Source organism: Copadichromis virginalis, linkage group LG22 (genome assembly GCF_057382275.1).
Source record: "Copadichromis virginalis isolate Kocher_CV1m ecotype Utaka linkage group LG22, C_Virginalis_male_GT1.1, whole genome shotgun sequence".
Taxonomy (NCBI): domain Eukaryota; kingdom Metazoa; phylum Chordata; class Actinopteri; order Cichliformes; family Cichlidae; genus Copadichromis; species Copadichromis virginalis.
The window spans coordinates 18,609,357-18,627,411 of NC_140638.1; the positions used below are offsets into that span (position 1 = coordinate 18,609,357).

The window sequence follows — 18,055 nt, forward strand, 5'->3', positions numbered from 1 at the left end:
TTTGAAAAACATTTTTTACTGACTTCAGAGATTTTTGTCAGCCTTTACTTCCTGATTGGAGCGTGTCTATGCGCACGCCATAGTCTTTTGTCCAGCCTGTGCCAGTCATCCCCAAGATTCAAAGCGGCTTCTCTAAATTACACATCATATCTGAAAAGCTTTCAGACGGCTTCTGTCACTGATGTGAGCAAAGATGAGGCCGTTGTGCTTCTGCTTTCCAGACAACTCGGTAATTATAGCTATAACATCTCTTACACAACCTCATACCTTCTGAAGAAAGGTGCTCAGAGCGATGTATACCTCTGTTTCACAGTCATCGCCTTCTCAGTCATTATCATACCTCTTTACTGTACATGCTGTTTGCCTTTTAGTGATGACTGACTCATTGGCGCTAACATGCAAGGAATGCTGTTTTGCACACATATTGGTAGCTGCAGAGTAGCATACAAAAGCTTGACTGTAGCAATCTCCAAGAGAAGGTGTGTGTGTGTGTGTGTGTGTGTGTGTGTGTGTGTGTGTGTGTGTGTGTGTGTGTGTGTGTGTGTGTGTGTGTGTGGACCTCCCTGAAAATAAGACCCCTGAGTCAGGCATCAATAGATGAGGAAGCTTGCGTGTGATTCATCAGTGAAGGCGAGGATACTAAATCATCTTGGACGGTTGTTGGAAATGTATTTCACAAGATCTGTAGGTGGTGTGTTGCAAGCCTCGTGTACGCGTGTACATTTAACACAAAGGCCTGACCCAGACTGCAGTGACTCAGGCCTTAAGAAGACCTCTAGATGTTTAACCGTGACACATAATCTGTCAGAGGAAGAAGCAGAAAAAAGCAACCCTAAACCGATCAGCAGTGCTTCTGTTTGTGAGGTCATTTCCCGAAAATAGACTGAACTGTGGAGGCTGAGGCCACACGTGTTAACAATAGAGGCTATACATACTCACGGAGCTGTCAGAGCGCGCAGTCAAGGGGAAAGCAGCACGTTTGCACACATGCTGACACACACAATCAAACACGCACTCACAAAAAGGAGTTGTGTGTGCATTTTGAGCGATTTGCTCTGTATTTTCCTGACAAGAACCTTCAGGAAGAATCAATGATGCTGGAGCTGACAGGCGCATGACAGCAGCCAGTCACAGACGCATGCACACATGCTCATCCTGAGGAACAATCCCCCTCTTGAGCTTTGCCTCATAATCCTCCCATGACACTACGCAGCAAGGCCAGATATACCAGCTGCACTGTGTCGGGGTGGAGGTCTGCACTTCTGACCCTGCGAAGGAGTGGACATGTATCCATCTCCATTTCTCTGGAGCATTTCCTGTTCCAGGAAGGAGCAGGACATGTGGTTGATAGTAAACAAGAATGGGCGTGCTGGCAGCACACATCAGCGAAGTACAGAGTGTGTCAGCAGTGTCTCTGGGTGTTTTTGAGGCAGTTAGTCGTAGGTGTATGGAAAAATCACCCACATGTCAGTGTTGATGAGAAGCACAGACGCTTGGAAGAATTTCACTGTACTGTTTGTTCTTCTCTGCAGCTGCACAGGGAGCATTGGACGTATCTTTGTTCGGTGGCTACGTATCTTACAGAGCTTGAAGATTATGATTCTACTGGTTCGGGTCACTTTCAGTCTCAGATTCCTGCTCGTGTAAAACAGATCTGGAGGGATCTATATCTCCATTTGCACTAAAACACTGGCTCACGGTCAGCTGGTGTTGGAGCAACAAGGGTGAAAAAGGAAGACATTTACTGACATTTAAGTTTTTAACTGTGGAAACTGTGGAAAGAGGATGTGAAAACGATTGACTTTAAATGAACAGCAACTATTGTCCATGTTCCCATTACTAGATTGATTTGACTCAAATATGAAGCCCTTTAAAAAAACTCATATTAAGAGTTACCTGAGGAGCTCTTTCCAGAGATTTTTAAAATTAGAATAATTTCTCCACAAATGGAGGTAAATATAAGTTTTACAATCAGCTCAAAAATTTCTCCTGAGGGGAATGAGAAACTTCCCAATAAAATTTGTTCACTGTCCTAAATTTCTTGGTAATATATCTGATAGCTACCAAGAAATGTCTCCAAATTAGGAGAACCACAGATATCTGGAAAAAACAAATCATATCAAATCAAATAGCTGTTCAGACTCACAGTCAGGAAAAACGGAGCGACCCCCCCGCTGGCACAACAGAAGGATGTAAAGTTCAGCCTGTCTGTTACCCTCACATGTCTGTCACCTCTGATTCATATTGATTGTGAAAACACTGACTTCCATATTGATTATTGCTGACTGAGATTGAGAGATTCTGAATCATTCAGTTAGACTAAAAACTAAACTGCTGAAAATCTAGAAGCTCTTTTAATGTCAGCAGAGTAACTTCTGCTTAATACAATTCAGCAGTGACTGCATATGTCTTTATGTCCTGGAATAAGCAAGTCTAGCAGAATTTCAGCGGTGATAATCACTTTTCTATAGAACAAAGTGCAAGAAAATGTGTGGCTCGTGCATCATGAATCATGAAAATCATGAAACTGTTCACATGCTAACAAAAAAAGATTATTGAATCAAACATTTCCTGCTTAAATATGGGACAGATCTGGACCTGCAGTCACTTTAAATGCGTTCAGGGCCAACAGTTACATATTATGGAACAAAGTCGTAGCCTCGAGGTGTTTCTGTATAATCAAATAAAAATCTCCTTCATTTTTCTTGCCACATGAAAAGGTGGAGGTGACTGCAGGCTGCATGCAGGGGCTTGTCGTTTTATTTCCTTTTTATTAGTCCTGATGCATGAGAAGTGTTTTCATGGAGCTTTTCAGATATCATGGATTAATTGGTTACATTGTATTGCAAGCGCTACATCTTATGTAATAAAAACTGATTTTTTTTCCTACCAAAGTAAGGAAAAAAACAGGGGATAGCGAAGGAGGAGCTGGATAGATCTGTGTCCGCTGTGAGTAGAGAGGAAACGCACCCTCGAATACACACCCCTTTCCCTTGTTGATGATGTCATCTTTGGTGTTTAAAAAGAAAAAGGGAGGCCTCAGGTGGACCTTTATACACCCTTCTCCTCCAAACCCTCCCCCAGCCATATTCCATCTATGCATCTCCACAGGGACTGACCCTCGCTCAATACCTGTCACCCATCCCTGTGTTCATCCATCTGAAGGCAGTCATCTCTACTAATGGAGAATACATCCCAGGGCTGCTCTCTGGACCTCTTTGAAAATTCCAGCTTTTAAACAATATCCCCTTTGAATTACTTCAGTTTGTAGCTTCACTCACCGGCCCAAAATACATTTTTACTTTGACACTTAAATTCACACAAACCAAATTATCACAAACCAAACTGAAAGCACGCAAAGAAGAAGTGTTTAGGGGTACTTAAGCCTACCTACAGCGGCAGCTGTCACTGAAAAGCACTTTAAAACTCACCCCACCCCATTTAATGCTGTCTGTTATTTACCCAAGAGCCTCTACAGCACCAGTGTCAAACATAAGGCCTGTAAAGAAGGTCGTCTTTATTACTTAGTCAGATAAACATGAGTGATTTTAATATTTATATTAAAGAAAAGGGCACTCATATAAAAGTTTGTGGGGTTTTTTGTTTTGTTTTTTTGTTTTTTTGCTTATTTGGCTATAGGTTTTCCTTGTGGGCAGTCTTCCAGCTAGTACTGTTTAATGTCTGCCTAGGAAAGAAAATTTCCATTAGTACGCAGAGTTTGGTTAAGTTGGTGGAAGCCAGCACTTTAACACTTACCTTTTGAATAAGATTATCTTACCTGTGTTTGCTCTTAATGGTGAAGAAGGGATTGAACAGCTACATTAGTTTAATGTTGATTGTACAATAAACTAACTACTAAACTAAGATTGTGGATTGTTGTCATTGGGCCAAGTGGGCAATATTTAATGGATGTTATCATGGTTGTCTGGAATATTGATTTGATATTAATATAGTTTATTAGGTAAGCAACATGTGTGCAGTTTAGTTCAGTATATAACCCCAGATAGTGGTATGTCTTCAGGGCCAGATAGCAGCAGTTTATAAAGGGCCGCCAGTTAACATCAGAGGCTGTTGCTGGAAACAAGTAACACCACTGGGCTACATTTTTGCCTCAAGCCTCCTGTTTGAACCCAGCTGCTACAGGCTATCCTAACAGGCCCAGGGCCAGAATGGGCCCACCAAAGACTCTAATGCACCCCACTGGAAAATAGAAAACAAATAGTTTTTACTTTAGAAATTTCTATTTTAGTGGATCCACAGTGAAAAAAAGCAGGAAAAAAAGAGAAAATAGGACATTTTCTGTGAATTAACCAAAACTTTGCTACCAGCCTTGGTTCTGTGTGTTTACACTTCCTCTACTTTTATGATTAACCTTTAAAACTTTTGTTTCTGATAAAGTCTATAGTTAGAGCTATATCAGGTAACCCTGACAGCTGCGGGACTTCCTCTGATTCATTGCGATGCATCAAGCATCTCGTCCCCACTCACCTCTTGTCACTCCCCACATGTTTATATACCACTGTAGCAATCATTAACTCTTCCTCTTCTTCCCTTAGTCAGTGTTTTGTTCTGTCCTTTTCTATGCTCTTTTTTTTGTCTTGTCTTTCTTCTTTTCTCTCACCCCAACTGGTTGCGGCACATGGCTGTCCATCCCTGAGCCTGGTTTTGCCGGAGGTTTCTTCCTGTTAAAAGAGAGTTTTTCCTTCCCACCGTCTCAAAGTGCCTGCTCATACAAGGTCACTTCATTCTTGGGGTTTTCTCTAAAATACTATAGAGTACAAAACAAAGTCCTTTGGAATGACCGTTGCTGTGATTTGTTGCTTTATTAATGACAGTCTTGGAAACAAAGTAACAGTCTATGAGAATAAACCCTGCAAGGAGCAGGAAAAAAGTAACACAAATTTGTGAGTAGTAATGTTTCTTGATTACTAAATGTAGCCCTACAAATTGTCAAAAAGTCAGAAAATACCTTTTACAAGGACTAAAATTTTGGTGAAAAGCTTTCGAATTGCAAGACTCACAGAATGACACGTATGCAGCACAAATATTTGTTCCATCAAGATCGGGTAGGTTGGTCCAAAGGAAGAGTTTTATTGTGTTTGGAGCAGAGAAGAGTTCAGGGGGCAAACAATGTGGGCAGCAGCATCAGCAGTGCTCCTCAGCTCTCTTATGTTTGTTATCTGTTCATCTGATCTTGTTCCTGTAAGTGTAACACAAGCCTTTCACAGGTCTCAACAGGGATTTGAGACGGAGGAAAGAGTTCATGGTTCAGGATAATTTGGTGTCTTTGTCAGTATTATTTTAGGCCATTATTAGTGTTAGATTTGTATTGTTGATTGTCATTTATGCTTAGAAATATTTACTTATATATGCTTAGAGTTTTGTAATTAGTTGTAGATTGGTAGAGGTTTTGATCCTTGATAGTCTGCAAACTTTGTGTGTATTAGACAGCACTTTGGGAGCATGAGAGGTCATACCGTGTCTTATTGTTTTATGGTAGGATTAACGTAGTTGCGTCTGTTCTAGTCTAAGTGCTCTTTGTTTAGATGAACTGCAGGACTTCCTCACCATGTTATCTAGGATGAACCATCTAGGGTGAGGGGGAGGCTACCAGAGGTGTGGACTCGAGTCACATGACTTGGACTCGAGTCAGACTCGAGTCATTAATTTTATGACTTTAGACTTGACTTGAAAAAATGTTCTAAGACTTGTGACTTGACTTGGACTTTTACACCAATGACTTGGGACTTGAATTGGACTTGAACCGGTTTACTTGAAAAGACTTGATATTTTACCCCAAATATAAAATTTAACATGCATATTATATAGAGATTGAAAATGTGACGTCATTCACGGGTAGAACCGCAAAGGATTCTGGGAACTCGTGGCAAGCGGTACTAGCGCACGCAGGCTTTCAATTAAAATCAGTTATACAGTGATAAAAAGAAACACAAAAATGTCAAGAAGCTGTTGTATTATTAACTGCAATAGCCGGTCGCATGACAGCCACGGGAAGCCGACGGGTAAAGAGATCGGTTGTTATCGGATTACGTCGTTGAAGAGAAATTGTTCAAGCCATGTTTCCGAAGTAACAAAGAGGCGACGGATGGCCTGGATTGCAGCCATTCAAAGATCAAATATAACGTCCCAGAACACTCCAGCTCACAGGTTAGTCTGCTCCAAGCATTTACACGAAGGTCAGTGTTTTTTAGTAGTTAATACGTCATTTTCATAACATAATTGGTGATATAGGTTACAAGCAAGTCTGGCGCTGAACAGAAATTGTCGCGCTATGCTCCTTTATTTATTGTGCATAAATAGTGAATTGTCCTGACACAATATTGTGTTTCGCTTCTGTTATTATGGTACATTGACAAAAACATATGCTTTTATTCACAGGATAAAACAGGTTTTTTGTATCACTAATTGCCCAGTACGATTACAGCATACAATATTATTGTCACTGCTACATTTCTGTGATGCTACCAGAAATTATTTCCACTACTAATTAATTACCGTTGAGCTCAAAGGTCCTATTAATAAACGGTTAAGGAATGTGTATTTATGACAACAATTTGTGAGACTGGTAAACTTATGATACGTACGATGGTCTTTCGTTCTACACGGTGCATTTCAAGGTCCTGCACCCATCCGTCGGTAAACTGTACCTGGGCTTGTTGCAGTGACCGGAAGTTACTAAACTTCATGAGTGTGTGCACTCACTCCAAGAACCGTATGATTATAAATATGCATATAAATATGCTAAGATGAGATAGCTGACTTCATCTAACTAGCAAATGTTGTCCAGGCTATGTTGGTGATACAGTTTTTTTTTTAATGTGTATGATATTTTTGTCATGCGATTTTAAAGCCGGTCCTACAACCGCATCCAAGAATAACATGCAGCGTATCTCAGAACTGTCGGTGAAAATTATTCTTGGAGCTAGGTTTAATTGAGCTGCATTTTAAAGAGGTGCAATTTCACAATTTGTGTATATTTTCTAAGTTCACTATTTTGTCATGTGTTGAGAAAAACACAGATTTTAAAATTACATGGTCTAATATTTACATTTAGCATATAACTGCAACATTATTTTTTCGTTTTGTTTTTTTTTTTAAAGACTCAAAAGGACTTGAAATTCAAAGTTTCAGACTTGTGACTTGACTCGGACTTTTACACCAGTGACTTGAGACTCGACTCTGACTTGCCTGACATTACTTGAGACTTGACTTGAGACTTGAGGATAAAGACTTGAGACTTACTTGAGACTTGCAAAACAATGACTTGGTCCCACCTCTGGAGGCTACCCTCTTCCTGACCAAGGATGTTTGACCCTTTGATCAGCAGTCCACACACACACACACACACACACACACACACACACACACACACACAGGCAAGGTACTCTTTGTGTGTATGTAGACGTCATATGTTAATGAACTTATGCATATTCATGTAACCTCAATAAAAGAACAGTGGTACGGGAGAACGGACGAGAGCAACTGGGGTCAAGCGAAGGAACGGTGCCTGTCCGGTTCTCTCCCGTGCACGAGAAACATGAAGAAGCTTGCCTACTTGTGTCTTGCTTTACAGTGTAATTATATTGTCTTCAACGTTCCAGCGGATGGGTTCAAGCTACAAACCTGTCAATTAGACATTCTCTGGTAATTTTATCTCTGTACATGTCTCCCACTCCTTTCTCAGAATTTAGCAAGTTTTTCATATTTCGTATTAAAGCACAACAGGACGGCATGGAGCTTTACTTCCAGTGAGCATGTAAAATAATCACACAAACATCAACATATGCCAGGCAGGCAGCAGTACAGTACGAGCTTGTCATTAGTTGTCAGTGTCACAGAAGCAAGATTGTCTCCGTCAGAGGCTACAACAAGTTGGCAAAGACTCGAGGTTACATTCCTGGAACATTCAGCTTCATGTTCTGTGTTAGGCAACTGCACATGGGGCATAAACACGGAGATGCGGGCGCAAACAGGCCAAACAGTGGAGAACTGGGATAAGAAGGGAGTCTCATAAATGTCAAGAGAGAGGAGGAACAAGTTCAGTCATCAGCTTGAAACTCAAATGATGTAAACGGAAAATGACATCAGCTTGGTATTCAAATGTTTGCCATCAAGGATTATAATATTGACCTGAAGTACAGTAAAAAAAAAAAAAAAAAAAAGACAGGAGGTTGAGCTGCAGATTAAGATTTTCATTGTGAGGTACAAGAAATGAATATATCAGAGGAACACCTCTGGTTGTGCAGTTTCATGGGATGGTGGATATATTTGGACAAAGGGTGCTGAAGGAGGAGAAGAGGAAGACCACAAAGGAGGTTCATGAAACGTAGGAAAGGAGGACATGCAGAGAGTTGGTGTGACAGAAGAGGATGCTAGGGATCGGGTGAGATAAAAGCTGGAAGAAGAAGAAGTTGATGTCTGTGTCACTAAGGGTGTCGCATACTGGAGAGTTCCTGAAATTAAGAGGAATTTCATCAGTGAAAGTGGCCAATGGACGGCTGTCAAACAGAAGAAAGGTGATGTGAGGTGGATGGCAGAGAGAAACAGAGTAAACTCCTGAGCCAGAGTAACGAGTGAAGACCAGACACTTGTAGAAGGACTGTGCTGAAACCAGCAGAGGTGTATTAGCAGATTATTACCTTTGTCATACTGAGGTGAAAGCAAATTATACTTTCAGAACCTCAGAATGGGAATCAACTGATAATTATCTCTGCAGGTTCACAGAGCTGCAAGGTTCACTTATGCTGCATCTAATGATTCTGACTTCTCACCTTTGCACAGCTGAAACCTCATTGTCTGCTAAACCACCACATTAATCCTGTTAAGAGACCATAGCCACTGCTCCCCAGGGACCATCGCTATCTGATGACTCCACCTGTTATCCATCAGTAGGTTTTGAGTTGCTGACAGCGCTGAGTTAAAGCGAGTGTGGTGAGGAGCCTCAGAACAGACAATCCACAGATATGATCAGACACACGCTAAAGGGCAGGCACACTGGTGAAGGTCTTATCTTAGCAAGATTTTTATGTCTGTAGCCCCCCACCCCTCCTCTATCCCTCTTGTCTCTTCTCTGATTTAGTCCTCCACCTCGACATGCCCCTACATGGCTCCTTTAGGAATCCCAGAATCTCTTAAATGCACTCAGTGAAGAAGGAAAGTAAAAGAAGAGAGTGTTCTCACAGGAAGATGGTCGGAAGTAGTTCAGGTTTCTGGGTTTGTCCGATGAGGCAAGAGCAATAAAAATAAAAGCTGTGCTCGCATGTGTCTTTCCATAGATGCTCAGAGCTGTGTAAAAACCCGATGGTGAATAGATTCATAACTTTAATTGAAATGATTTAAAATGATTTTAGGAAAACAAACTTTTGCCACTAAAGAATGAGCCAGACACAAATGTTAAATCTATGACGGCTGAACTAACAGTGATAAATCACGGCGTTCGGGTATAGTTGCTGTATTTAATGTTGCCATGAACGATGCTGCTCCACAGCATCACAATATGCCATGCACACACGCAGCAGCTTTGCTGAGTGACTGAGAATAACTAAGATCCCTTTGGGACTCCCAACTTGTGCTGACTGACCCTGAACAGAATCAAAAGAGCTCAGTTACGCCATGACATCATCAGGAAAAGCTTCAGATAGTGATTCATTATTATCAAGATACTCCAGCAGCATTTTTCCATTGTTCTCCAAGTCTGGGCACAGCCCTTTCTTTCGATTACTTTGTTTCAACAGTGCTGTTTCGTCAATACGAGCATTCTGTAACTAAAGCAAATGTTCATGCCTTTCTTTGTGAGCTGGAGTTTTTTTTTTCCTTTTGCAGTATGTTTTGGGAATAGGAAACATGGCCATCACTGAGTCCATATCAGGCTAGCTCAGTTCAGCAGCACACGACGTGGAGACTGAGCACGCTGCTGCCACAGAGGCTTCACACAACGCTGGCTTTCAAAATGTTGTTAGCATTTCAAGCACTTGATCTTTAACTTTTTGTATCTGTCTTCGTTTGCTTTGTGTCACTGTCGTTCAAAACATCTCCCGCTCCACAACACTTTCATATTCCCAGGCACAGTGAGCATGGAGCATGGTGAATAACTATGTGTTACAGTAGCCTCTTGCTCAGTTGTGAAGGCACAGATAAGAAAGAGTCCCTCTTTTCAGGGATTCTTTTATCCGGTCGTTAAGTGATGACGTGATGAATCCTACTTCCGGGCCTAAAGTAGTCTGCGTTTAATATGGCTTTTGTGTTGTTAACATGTTTAATGTTTTGTATTTTCTTCTATTTAATCTCAAAAAGCTCCTAAAACAGTCAGTGATCACTGTTGACCTCCCTCGGCTTTTATTACCGCTAATCATTTATTTAAGCTCGGTTTTTAAAACCTTAGGATGTAACTGCAGCCCAGCCCATGCAGCAGTATATGAATGACTAACCTCGTATTGTGGATGGATTATCTCAGTTGTTCTCCTGGCTGAAGTTTGGTCCTTTTAAAGCATCCTGCCATGCGATTATATTTGTTCCTGACCACCGAGAACACGCACGTTAACTTTTATCCAGTGGAAAAAAAGTTAGCTTGTTTATATTATGCTAACATAGCTGTGTCGCTAGCGGTCATGTAGCACATTATTATATACCAGCTAGCCAAACTTCAGTAACCCTACAAACGTCACTGCTGTTTAGTTTTCCGTCTTCATTTATGTTGGAAGTGATAGCAGAGCTGTACGTTTTACTTTGTTTCCAAAACCCCGCAGTCAGGACATGCTATATTGTATTTAGATAGAAGCTAGCGAGCTAACTTCCTGCTAACTTCCAACTCCGTTAAATGTCATAAATTCCGTTTTCATGGATGCCTGGACTCAATTGTTACACCTGGTAGAGCAGAACGCTGATCATTTTATTAAAGATGAAAGACTTTAGACAGTTTTTCAACTCTCAGTAATGCCACAGTGATCGTTTGATATATGGACCTGCAGCGGAGTTTAGGCCCAGACACGACTAGTGACATCAGACTTAACGACCGGATTGCTGTCATGCTTTTGATGTGAAAGCAGAATAAATTGGACCTATTGTGATTTTTTTTTCTTTCTTTACTTTACTGCCTTGTGTATGCAGCATCATGCAAAAATTTTAGCCACTCCTATGCTTATGTAAGACTTTATCACTGTTACATAAGCATGCATATGCTTTTACTGCATTGGCAGTGTGTTTTGACAAGCTCTCCCCTGGTGAAAATGCAGTGCCCAGACCATGATAGAGCCTCCACCATGTTTCACACATGGCTGTAAACTTATTATTGTTAGATTTATGGGGGGGGATTACATTTGGATTGATCACTCCATAAATCCAGCTCTTGTATAATTTGACATACCAAACTGAAAGGATGCATCTCTCAGGTCTTGTGTCCGATCTTTGCTGGATTTTTATTTTTTTCAGGTCATGACTTTCAGATACTGTTTATCCGCTGTAAATAGTTTTCTTCTTTTCTCTTCTACTTGTCCAGTTTCCTCTTTTGTTTTGTTTTTTTCAGGTTAAGACCATTAAGTTTTGGGATAATGGCTCCTTGAGAATAACTTCACTGATGGAAAAATAAAATGTTATGCTTGTCGAACTTTGTTTTCTGGAGCATTTTTTGTACATTCAACTAAAGTAACGAGAACAAATTATGTGTTGTTTTTTTTCCCAACAGGCTGTGAGTAACAAAGTGCCTAAAGATCCACTTTAAAATTGTATCTTTGGACACTTTGCTAATTTGTGTTTTATGTGTAGATTCAACACTGATTCATCTCTTGAGTGAATGATTCATAGGTCAGTGTTAAAGGGCTTGACTTTGAGTCAAAGACAGGGCTTATCCTGAGCACATGAACCCCACATAACTAGTTTTTAAACCTGACTGCAAGAGACAGCTAATCAGAAGACAGAAGAATGGGTAATCTGATCTAAAGGGAAACACTGTGCTGAGAAAATCACAATAAGCTGCACAGGGATTTAGTGTTACTGATGAGATTTTCTCCAGTATAAACTACTTCCCACTAAGCAACTTATCAGGGAAACCGAAAATCAAAAGAAAATGTATAAAATAAATAGATAATTGTATTTTTCTTATGATTTATTCACTAACGGTAGGTATCAACATGCAACATGCATGCTAGAATTTAATACTATTATATAATGCTCGATATATTGAAAGCAGATTGTCTTCATTATATCCTGACATGGGTGTAAGTGAAGAAGAAGAAAAGGCAAAAAGCAGGAAATACATATTCGTTTATTCATTCACTGTGCTGTGGTATCACTATGTATGTACATATTATTATGATTATTGATTTTTAATAAAACTTCAGTTTATTTAATGAGCTCACTTTCCATTGTTTAGCCACTGCATGCCCACAAAAGCAGTGAAAATAGTTTATGAAACATAATTTCTTACACAATTACATAAACATTTTAGAATATCTGTTGTCATGGGTAAAGAGAAAGCTCAAGGACGCAAATGATGATTTTAGTGGGTAAAATCATCAATCATCATTAAATATTAACAACAGTGTTAAAAATTGACTTCAGAGTATCAGCCTTGTCCTTACTGAGCAGAACTACAGTGAGGGATCTCCTCGTATCCTTCATATCTGCCTCTGAATCTGCGTGGAAAGACTGAACTCGCCTCCCAACATTTCTCAGTTCTTACATCGTCTCACCTGCTTGGGCCTCGTGTTTGCCAGGCTGCAGTGTTTTGATCCCGATAGATCTAATGAGCAGAAATCAGGCATAATTACTACAAAGCAATCAGCTGAAAATGAGAATAATTCTTTTATTTTAGTAACCTGAATCAGTTATGTTATGTTATTCCCTGGCTGTACAGTGTCAAAACAGCAATTTGGCATAATTTTCTGTCTCCTCCAATCCATTCATTGGGATGTAATTTGGCCCCATTTTGGTCCCATCCTGCATCCTGTTCTCTGAGCTTGTCACTGTCTAGACACACCGAATTATCCCCCGGCTGTGTGTTTTCATTATGACAACATGATATTTAACTATGGCTCAGTTTAATGCTCCATTTATCATCATTATTTTTAAGGATGGTCTAAAGCTAAACCTGTATGGCTAATGAGGTTTCATAGAGTGGTCAGGCTCACAGGACTAGTTTTTAACCACTGTGTCACCAAATGAAACTAATTCAAAAATACCATAATTTTTAAAAACATTAACCCTTAGGATATGTTGAAGTGTTTTCTTTAAAATGGTATTCATTTCCTTCCTCAGATTTATCAGCCGTCTCCCTGTATGCTTCGTGAGACCGTGGCAAATAAAAAATAAAGACACAACATTATCTTATCCTGTCTCCAGGAAGGGTGTCCCCATATCCTCTCTTAGAGGGATACGGTGTCCTGCACTGGAATGTGGACCAAAAGGATAGCACATCCTGGAATGTTGGGAATGTTAGTAACGAAATAAGTATTGGTGCCAGGAAGAAGTTTGTAGGGTTCTTAGTAAGACCTTCCTAGGATTGTTTTTCTTTTTTTCCCTAGAAGATTCTTTGAATGTGACGTCCAAAAATGGCATGTAGGGTAAATGTTAAATGGCACCTCGCCTTTGTGGTGCCCCAGGTGTTCCTGCCAGATTGTGAAATTTACAGGGAACATTTTGAAAGGTTGTTTTTTGGAATTAACCGAGTATGCGGAAAGGAAAAAAGAGAAGTTGAGAAAGGAAAATGACAGAATGAGGAATAAGTTAACAAAACCAGGAAAGAGGAATTTACATTTTGTGTTGACAAATGTCATGGAAATAAAGTCTGCTTTCTCTTTGGACGGCATCACAGCGTCCTCATCAGCAAATCCCATTAAACAGCCGACAGCAGGAGTTCATCCTCATACTGATAGATTCATGTCAGTGTCACTGGTGTTTCTTATCATTTGAAACCCGTTACAAAAGTACCAGACTTTAAATTTAAATTCGTTTGTCAACAGCTGTTTCCACATTCAGTAATAAACTGTGATCTCACTGCACTGTAACACGAGTTTATTACCCTGAAAAACTAACAGTTCCATGTTTGCCATTTCTATAGGAGATAGAGAAGGAGGAAACAAATCCAGAAGCATAAATAAGACAGTCGTGGAGACGGTAACACAGGAACACTGACGTGGGAACACGATTGACGCAGCACAGCAGGCGTGCGGAGCGTTTTCGCAGCCGGATAATGTCGCCCTCTTGTGGCTGATAGGAGAGGATGGCCTGCCAAAATATGACAAAAAATATGCTTTACGACATTTTTTTACACAATTATGTGGTTTTTTTAAAATAAATTATTTTAAAATTTTTATTCTTGAAAAGTCTAATTTTAAATGTACAAATTTAAAAGTACAAATAACTATTTTCATTATTAACGTGAACTAATGTTACGTATTTGATGCGGAGCATGATCATCTTTTCCATTACCCCAAGTTCATTACCACATTTTTACTGTTCTATCTAATATGTATGTGTACATAAAAAGAAGATGTTTACAGTGTGAACTACAACAGCTAGTAATTGTCATAACTATTATGTAGTATCTGCAACAGGAAAAAATAAAAACAGGGGTTCCCCTCACAGCTGCTTGTCTTTTTTATTAACTGCGTGAATTTTACACTCCAAGCTAAAAAATTAAAAAATAAAATAAATAAGAAATAAAATAAATATGAATCAATAATTTTGAGTAAATGCAATTGGATATATACAAAAACAGATTTATTAGATTAAACTGAATGTATACTTATCAGTTACATTTCTTTTAACCAGATTCTATAAAATTTAATATCGTAATTTTACATTGTTTTGTGTTCAAAATTAGACAGAAAATGGGCAGATTTTTATTTATTTTTTTAGATAATTTTATTGCATTTAATTGGGCCTTTTTTGAGTGTGTTTCATAAACGAGCATAAAATATACATTTTCTTTTTTGTTGATGTAATTTGCACAGTATTTGGCTTTATTCCGTAAAAAAGAAGCTTCCAGTCCAATTTGGGATGTCACGGGAGTCCGTTGCCAAAGCAACAAGTAAACGAAACAAACCTTAGATTGGGGGGGGGCAAGTCACTACACAGGAAGTTTATTGGCTGGTCGTGAGGACACCTGTCGCTGATTGGCCTGCACTCGTTTATGGAAAAGGAGCAAGCCTTCGTGTTTCCCTTAACGATCAATTAAAGAGTAAACATGGAGGAAGAAAAATACGCGTTTGAGCAGACTTTTTCTTTTAACGCTCTTCGCACTAAGACGTTTTCTTTCCTACAAGACAAAGACACCTTGGCACGGTTGATGAAATGGTGACGTAAGAAGTTAAGCCTAAAAAACAAAAGAAAAATCCTCTTCCTTTGTTTATCTGCGGTGTTGCTACCTGTTGGATGCTCTCTGATGGTTGTTTGTTACATTCAGGTCCATGCTGGGGAGGATTTCCGCTCAGTCGTTCAGTTTTGACCACAGTTTCTCCCCTTACTGCAGTGAAAAGTTTGCTCTGGTATGTCTCTAGGATTAAAATATAAAAATGTAATGCTGCTTTGTCAAACCCAATGTGACTGATTAAAACGATGAAAAGGCGTCTTGGGTCACTTTTGAACCCCCCTCCGTGTGTGCTCAGTGTTTCTTCAGAGACCCTGAGGTGCTGTCCAGCCTGAGAAAGATGGAGGCTGGAGTCTGGGTGCCTCTTGGTATGTCATGTACCTTTCATCACTGATATCAGGAAATTGCTCTCATCTGCTCCAGTTTTTGCAGTCAGGTCTCTTCAGATTTTTTTTTTTTTTTTCGTGTGTGTGTGTGTGTGTTGCAGACAAGCCAATGGTGTCTGTCAGTGTGGAGCCCACGCCTTGCACTAAGGTCTCCATGGAGCTGTTTGATCCAATTTATTCTTGCGGCATCTTGAGGCCCACTGGGCATGTAGTTAAATGCTTTCATGATGTCTACCCTGACTATGATGAACTCCGACAGGTGACTCTCATCTTTTTTTTCTTTTTTACTTTATTTTATTTTGTTGTTTTTATTAACTTTGAGCCAGTTCATGACCTCTTTGGTTGTTCCAGATGTTGCGGGACGAGGAGTCTGAGCACTACTATGTGGTTGGGAGGGAGGAGCGGGGAGAGTTTCTGTTTAGCCTCTTCAAGCACCTGTGTCTTGGGGGTGAGCTCTGTCAGTATGAAGACACCATTGATCCTTACATCAGCACCACGAAGCAAATATACAAAGATCTGATCAGGTGAGAAGCATCTGGCTCCATGTTTATTTATATGCATAAATGAGTCATGACCTAATGGTGAGATTTTGATGCATTTGTTTCGCAGTGTGCAGAAGGACCCAGAGACGAAAAAGATCGCCGTTGTCTCCAAAGTGCTCAAAGTTTGTGCCTTTGTAAGTCCCTGGTTCAGTGTCTGCCTGTTCCCCCGTGAAATGTAGAGAAAATGTTGTGCTGCTCATAAAGTTAGTCTAAATAAGAAGCTAGTCATTTTAGAAAAGCGAGTATTAGGGGGAGGATTAACATACGATGTAAACATGCATGTACTGACAGTACATAGACTTATATTCACTTACAGCTATATTTTATATTAAAGTTCACAGATAATTTTATTTGATGTCAAGTACACCTTTTTAGGCATATCTGAAACATTCCTCTGAGATTTTTGTCTGTATTGACCTGATAGCACATCCGAAAGGTGTTCAACTGGATTGAGATCTGATGATATTTAAGTACGGTGAACATTAACAGATAGACATGCTCGGTAACAATACTCAGGTAGGCTGTGGCATTTATAAACAATGGTCAGTTGGTACTGGGGGGGGCCACAAAGTAACCAAAGAAAATATTCCCCTCACCATTACCCCACCAACAGCATGTTGATACAAGGCTGGACGGATCCATGCTCTCATGTTGTTAATACCAGATTCTGACCTCACCATTTGAATGTAGCAGCAGAAATCAAGAGCAGTCTGGCCACGCTATGTTACGTTCAAAGTCTCTTAAATCACCTTTCTTCTCCATTCTGATGCTCAGTTTGAACTTCAGTACATTCAGTTCATTTCTATATGCCTAATTCCATTTTCTGCCGTGTGATTGGCTGATTACACTTATCCGCTAACGAGCGGATGAACAGGCATGCCTAATAAAGTGAGTGCATTCTTGAGACAGATTGAGACAAATCAGAGACGTGTTGTTCCCACATGTGTTAACCACATAATTTTATCGTCTGTAGGACGAGTCTGGCCGATGTTTCCCTGGGGTGCGAGAGGAGGAGCAGACATTTGCCTATTTGATTGTCGACCCTTATAAACGTCACGTGACTTTGTTCTGTCACTTCTACGGTGTGGGCAACTTCACAGTGTGACAGCAAAGAACTGGAAATAGAAAACCTGCTGATTTCCTGCTGCTCACTATGTATGCATAATAGACTGTATATAAAAGATGGGCATCTCCTATGGGTCTGAAAAGTAAGGCAAATGTTAAAGTGCCTTGACCCTGCATTCTTGGTGGGAGGGGGCAATTGTATAGAAGCCAGTGAGCAAACAAATATTACTGTTGCAGTCATTTATGACCTCAGGAAACTCTTCCATGGTGACTTTATAGTCTCAATTTCTACTAGCTTCATTGAATACAGCATGATTTCCATTTTGTAAATTAAGGTCCTTTAAAAAAAAAAAAGACTATATATTTTTAGGTAAAGTCTCCAACAGCAAGATGGTGACAGTCAAAATGCTCAAAACAGGAGTCCACAAATCAGTGGATGACATCGTTGGAGGCTACATCCATCTTTTATATACAGGCTATCAGACATTTTCAGTTTTCTTCCCATGAGGAAAGCAGCTGAAGACCAGTTCCCTGTTTTGAGTGTAAACTGTGCAATAAAATGTTTTAATCCTGTCACATACAATTTACTAAAAGTGTGTCTTTGCAGCTGAATGTTTGGAGATAAACATCTAAATAAGGATGTCAATATTTTAAATACATTGTTTTTTTGGTCAGATATTCACCTTTAAACAATCTTGTCTCAGAAAGTCTTGAATAAATTGACTTATTTCTTGTAT

At 39.9% G+C, this 18,055-nt stretch overlaps 1 protein-coding gene across 3 annotated transcripts; it reads left to right on the forward strand.

Moving 5' to 3' along the window:
• Positions 1–15,033: 15,033 nt before the first annotated feature.
• On the forward strand, positions 15,034–18,054 carry cfap300 (cilia and flagella associated protein 300). Of its 3 annotated transcripts, none has more exons than XM_085446572.1 (7): positions 15,034–15,312; positions 15,422–15,503; positions 15,624–15,693; positions 15,813–15,970; positions 16,063–16,235; positions 16,321–16,387; positions 17,227–18,054. In XM_085446572.1, the coding sequence occupies exons 1-7, from the start codon at positions 15,203–15,205 to the stop codon at positions 17,356–17,358; spliced, it is 792 nt and encodes a 263-aa protein (XP_085302698.1). In that variant the 5' UTR covers positions 15,034–15,202; the 3' UTR covers positions 17,359–18,054. The 3 variants fall into 3 exon arrangements, with proteins under 3 accessions (XP_085302698.1, XP_085302699.1, XP_085302700.1); XM_085446573.1 differs by having other exon boundaries at positions 15,250–15,317; XM_085446574.1 differs by having other exon boundaries at positions 15,262–15,324.
• Position 18,055: the final 1 nt, after the last annotated feature.

Bases quoted from the DNA above. Each gene is read 5' to 3' on its own strand.
- cfap300 (XM_085446572.1), top strand. From the start codon at position 15,203: ATGGAGGAAGAAAAATACGCGTTTGAGCAGACTTTTTCTTTTAACGCT. The intron at 15,313-15,421 runs GTGACGTAAGAA...TGTTACATTCAG, and splicing joins TTGGCACGGTTGATGAAATG to GTCCATGCTGGGGAGGATTT. The intron at 15,694-15,812 runs GTATGTCATGTA...TGTGTGTTGCAG, and splicing joins TGGAGTCTGGGTGCCTCTTG to ACAAGCCAATGGTGTCTGTC.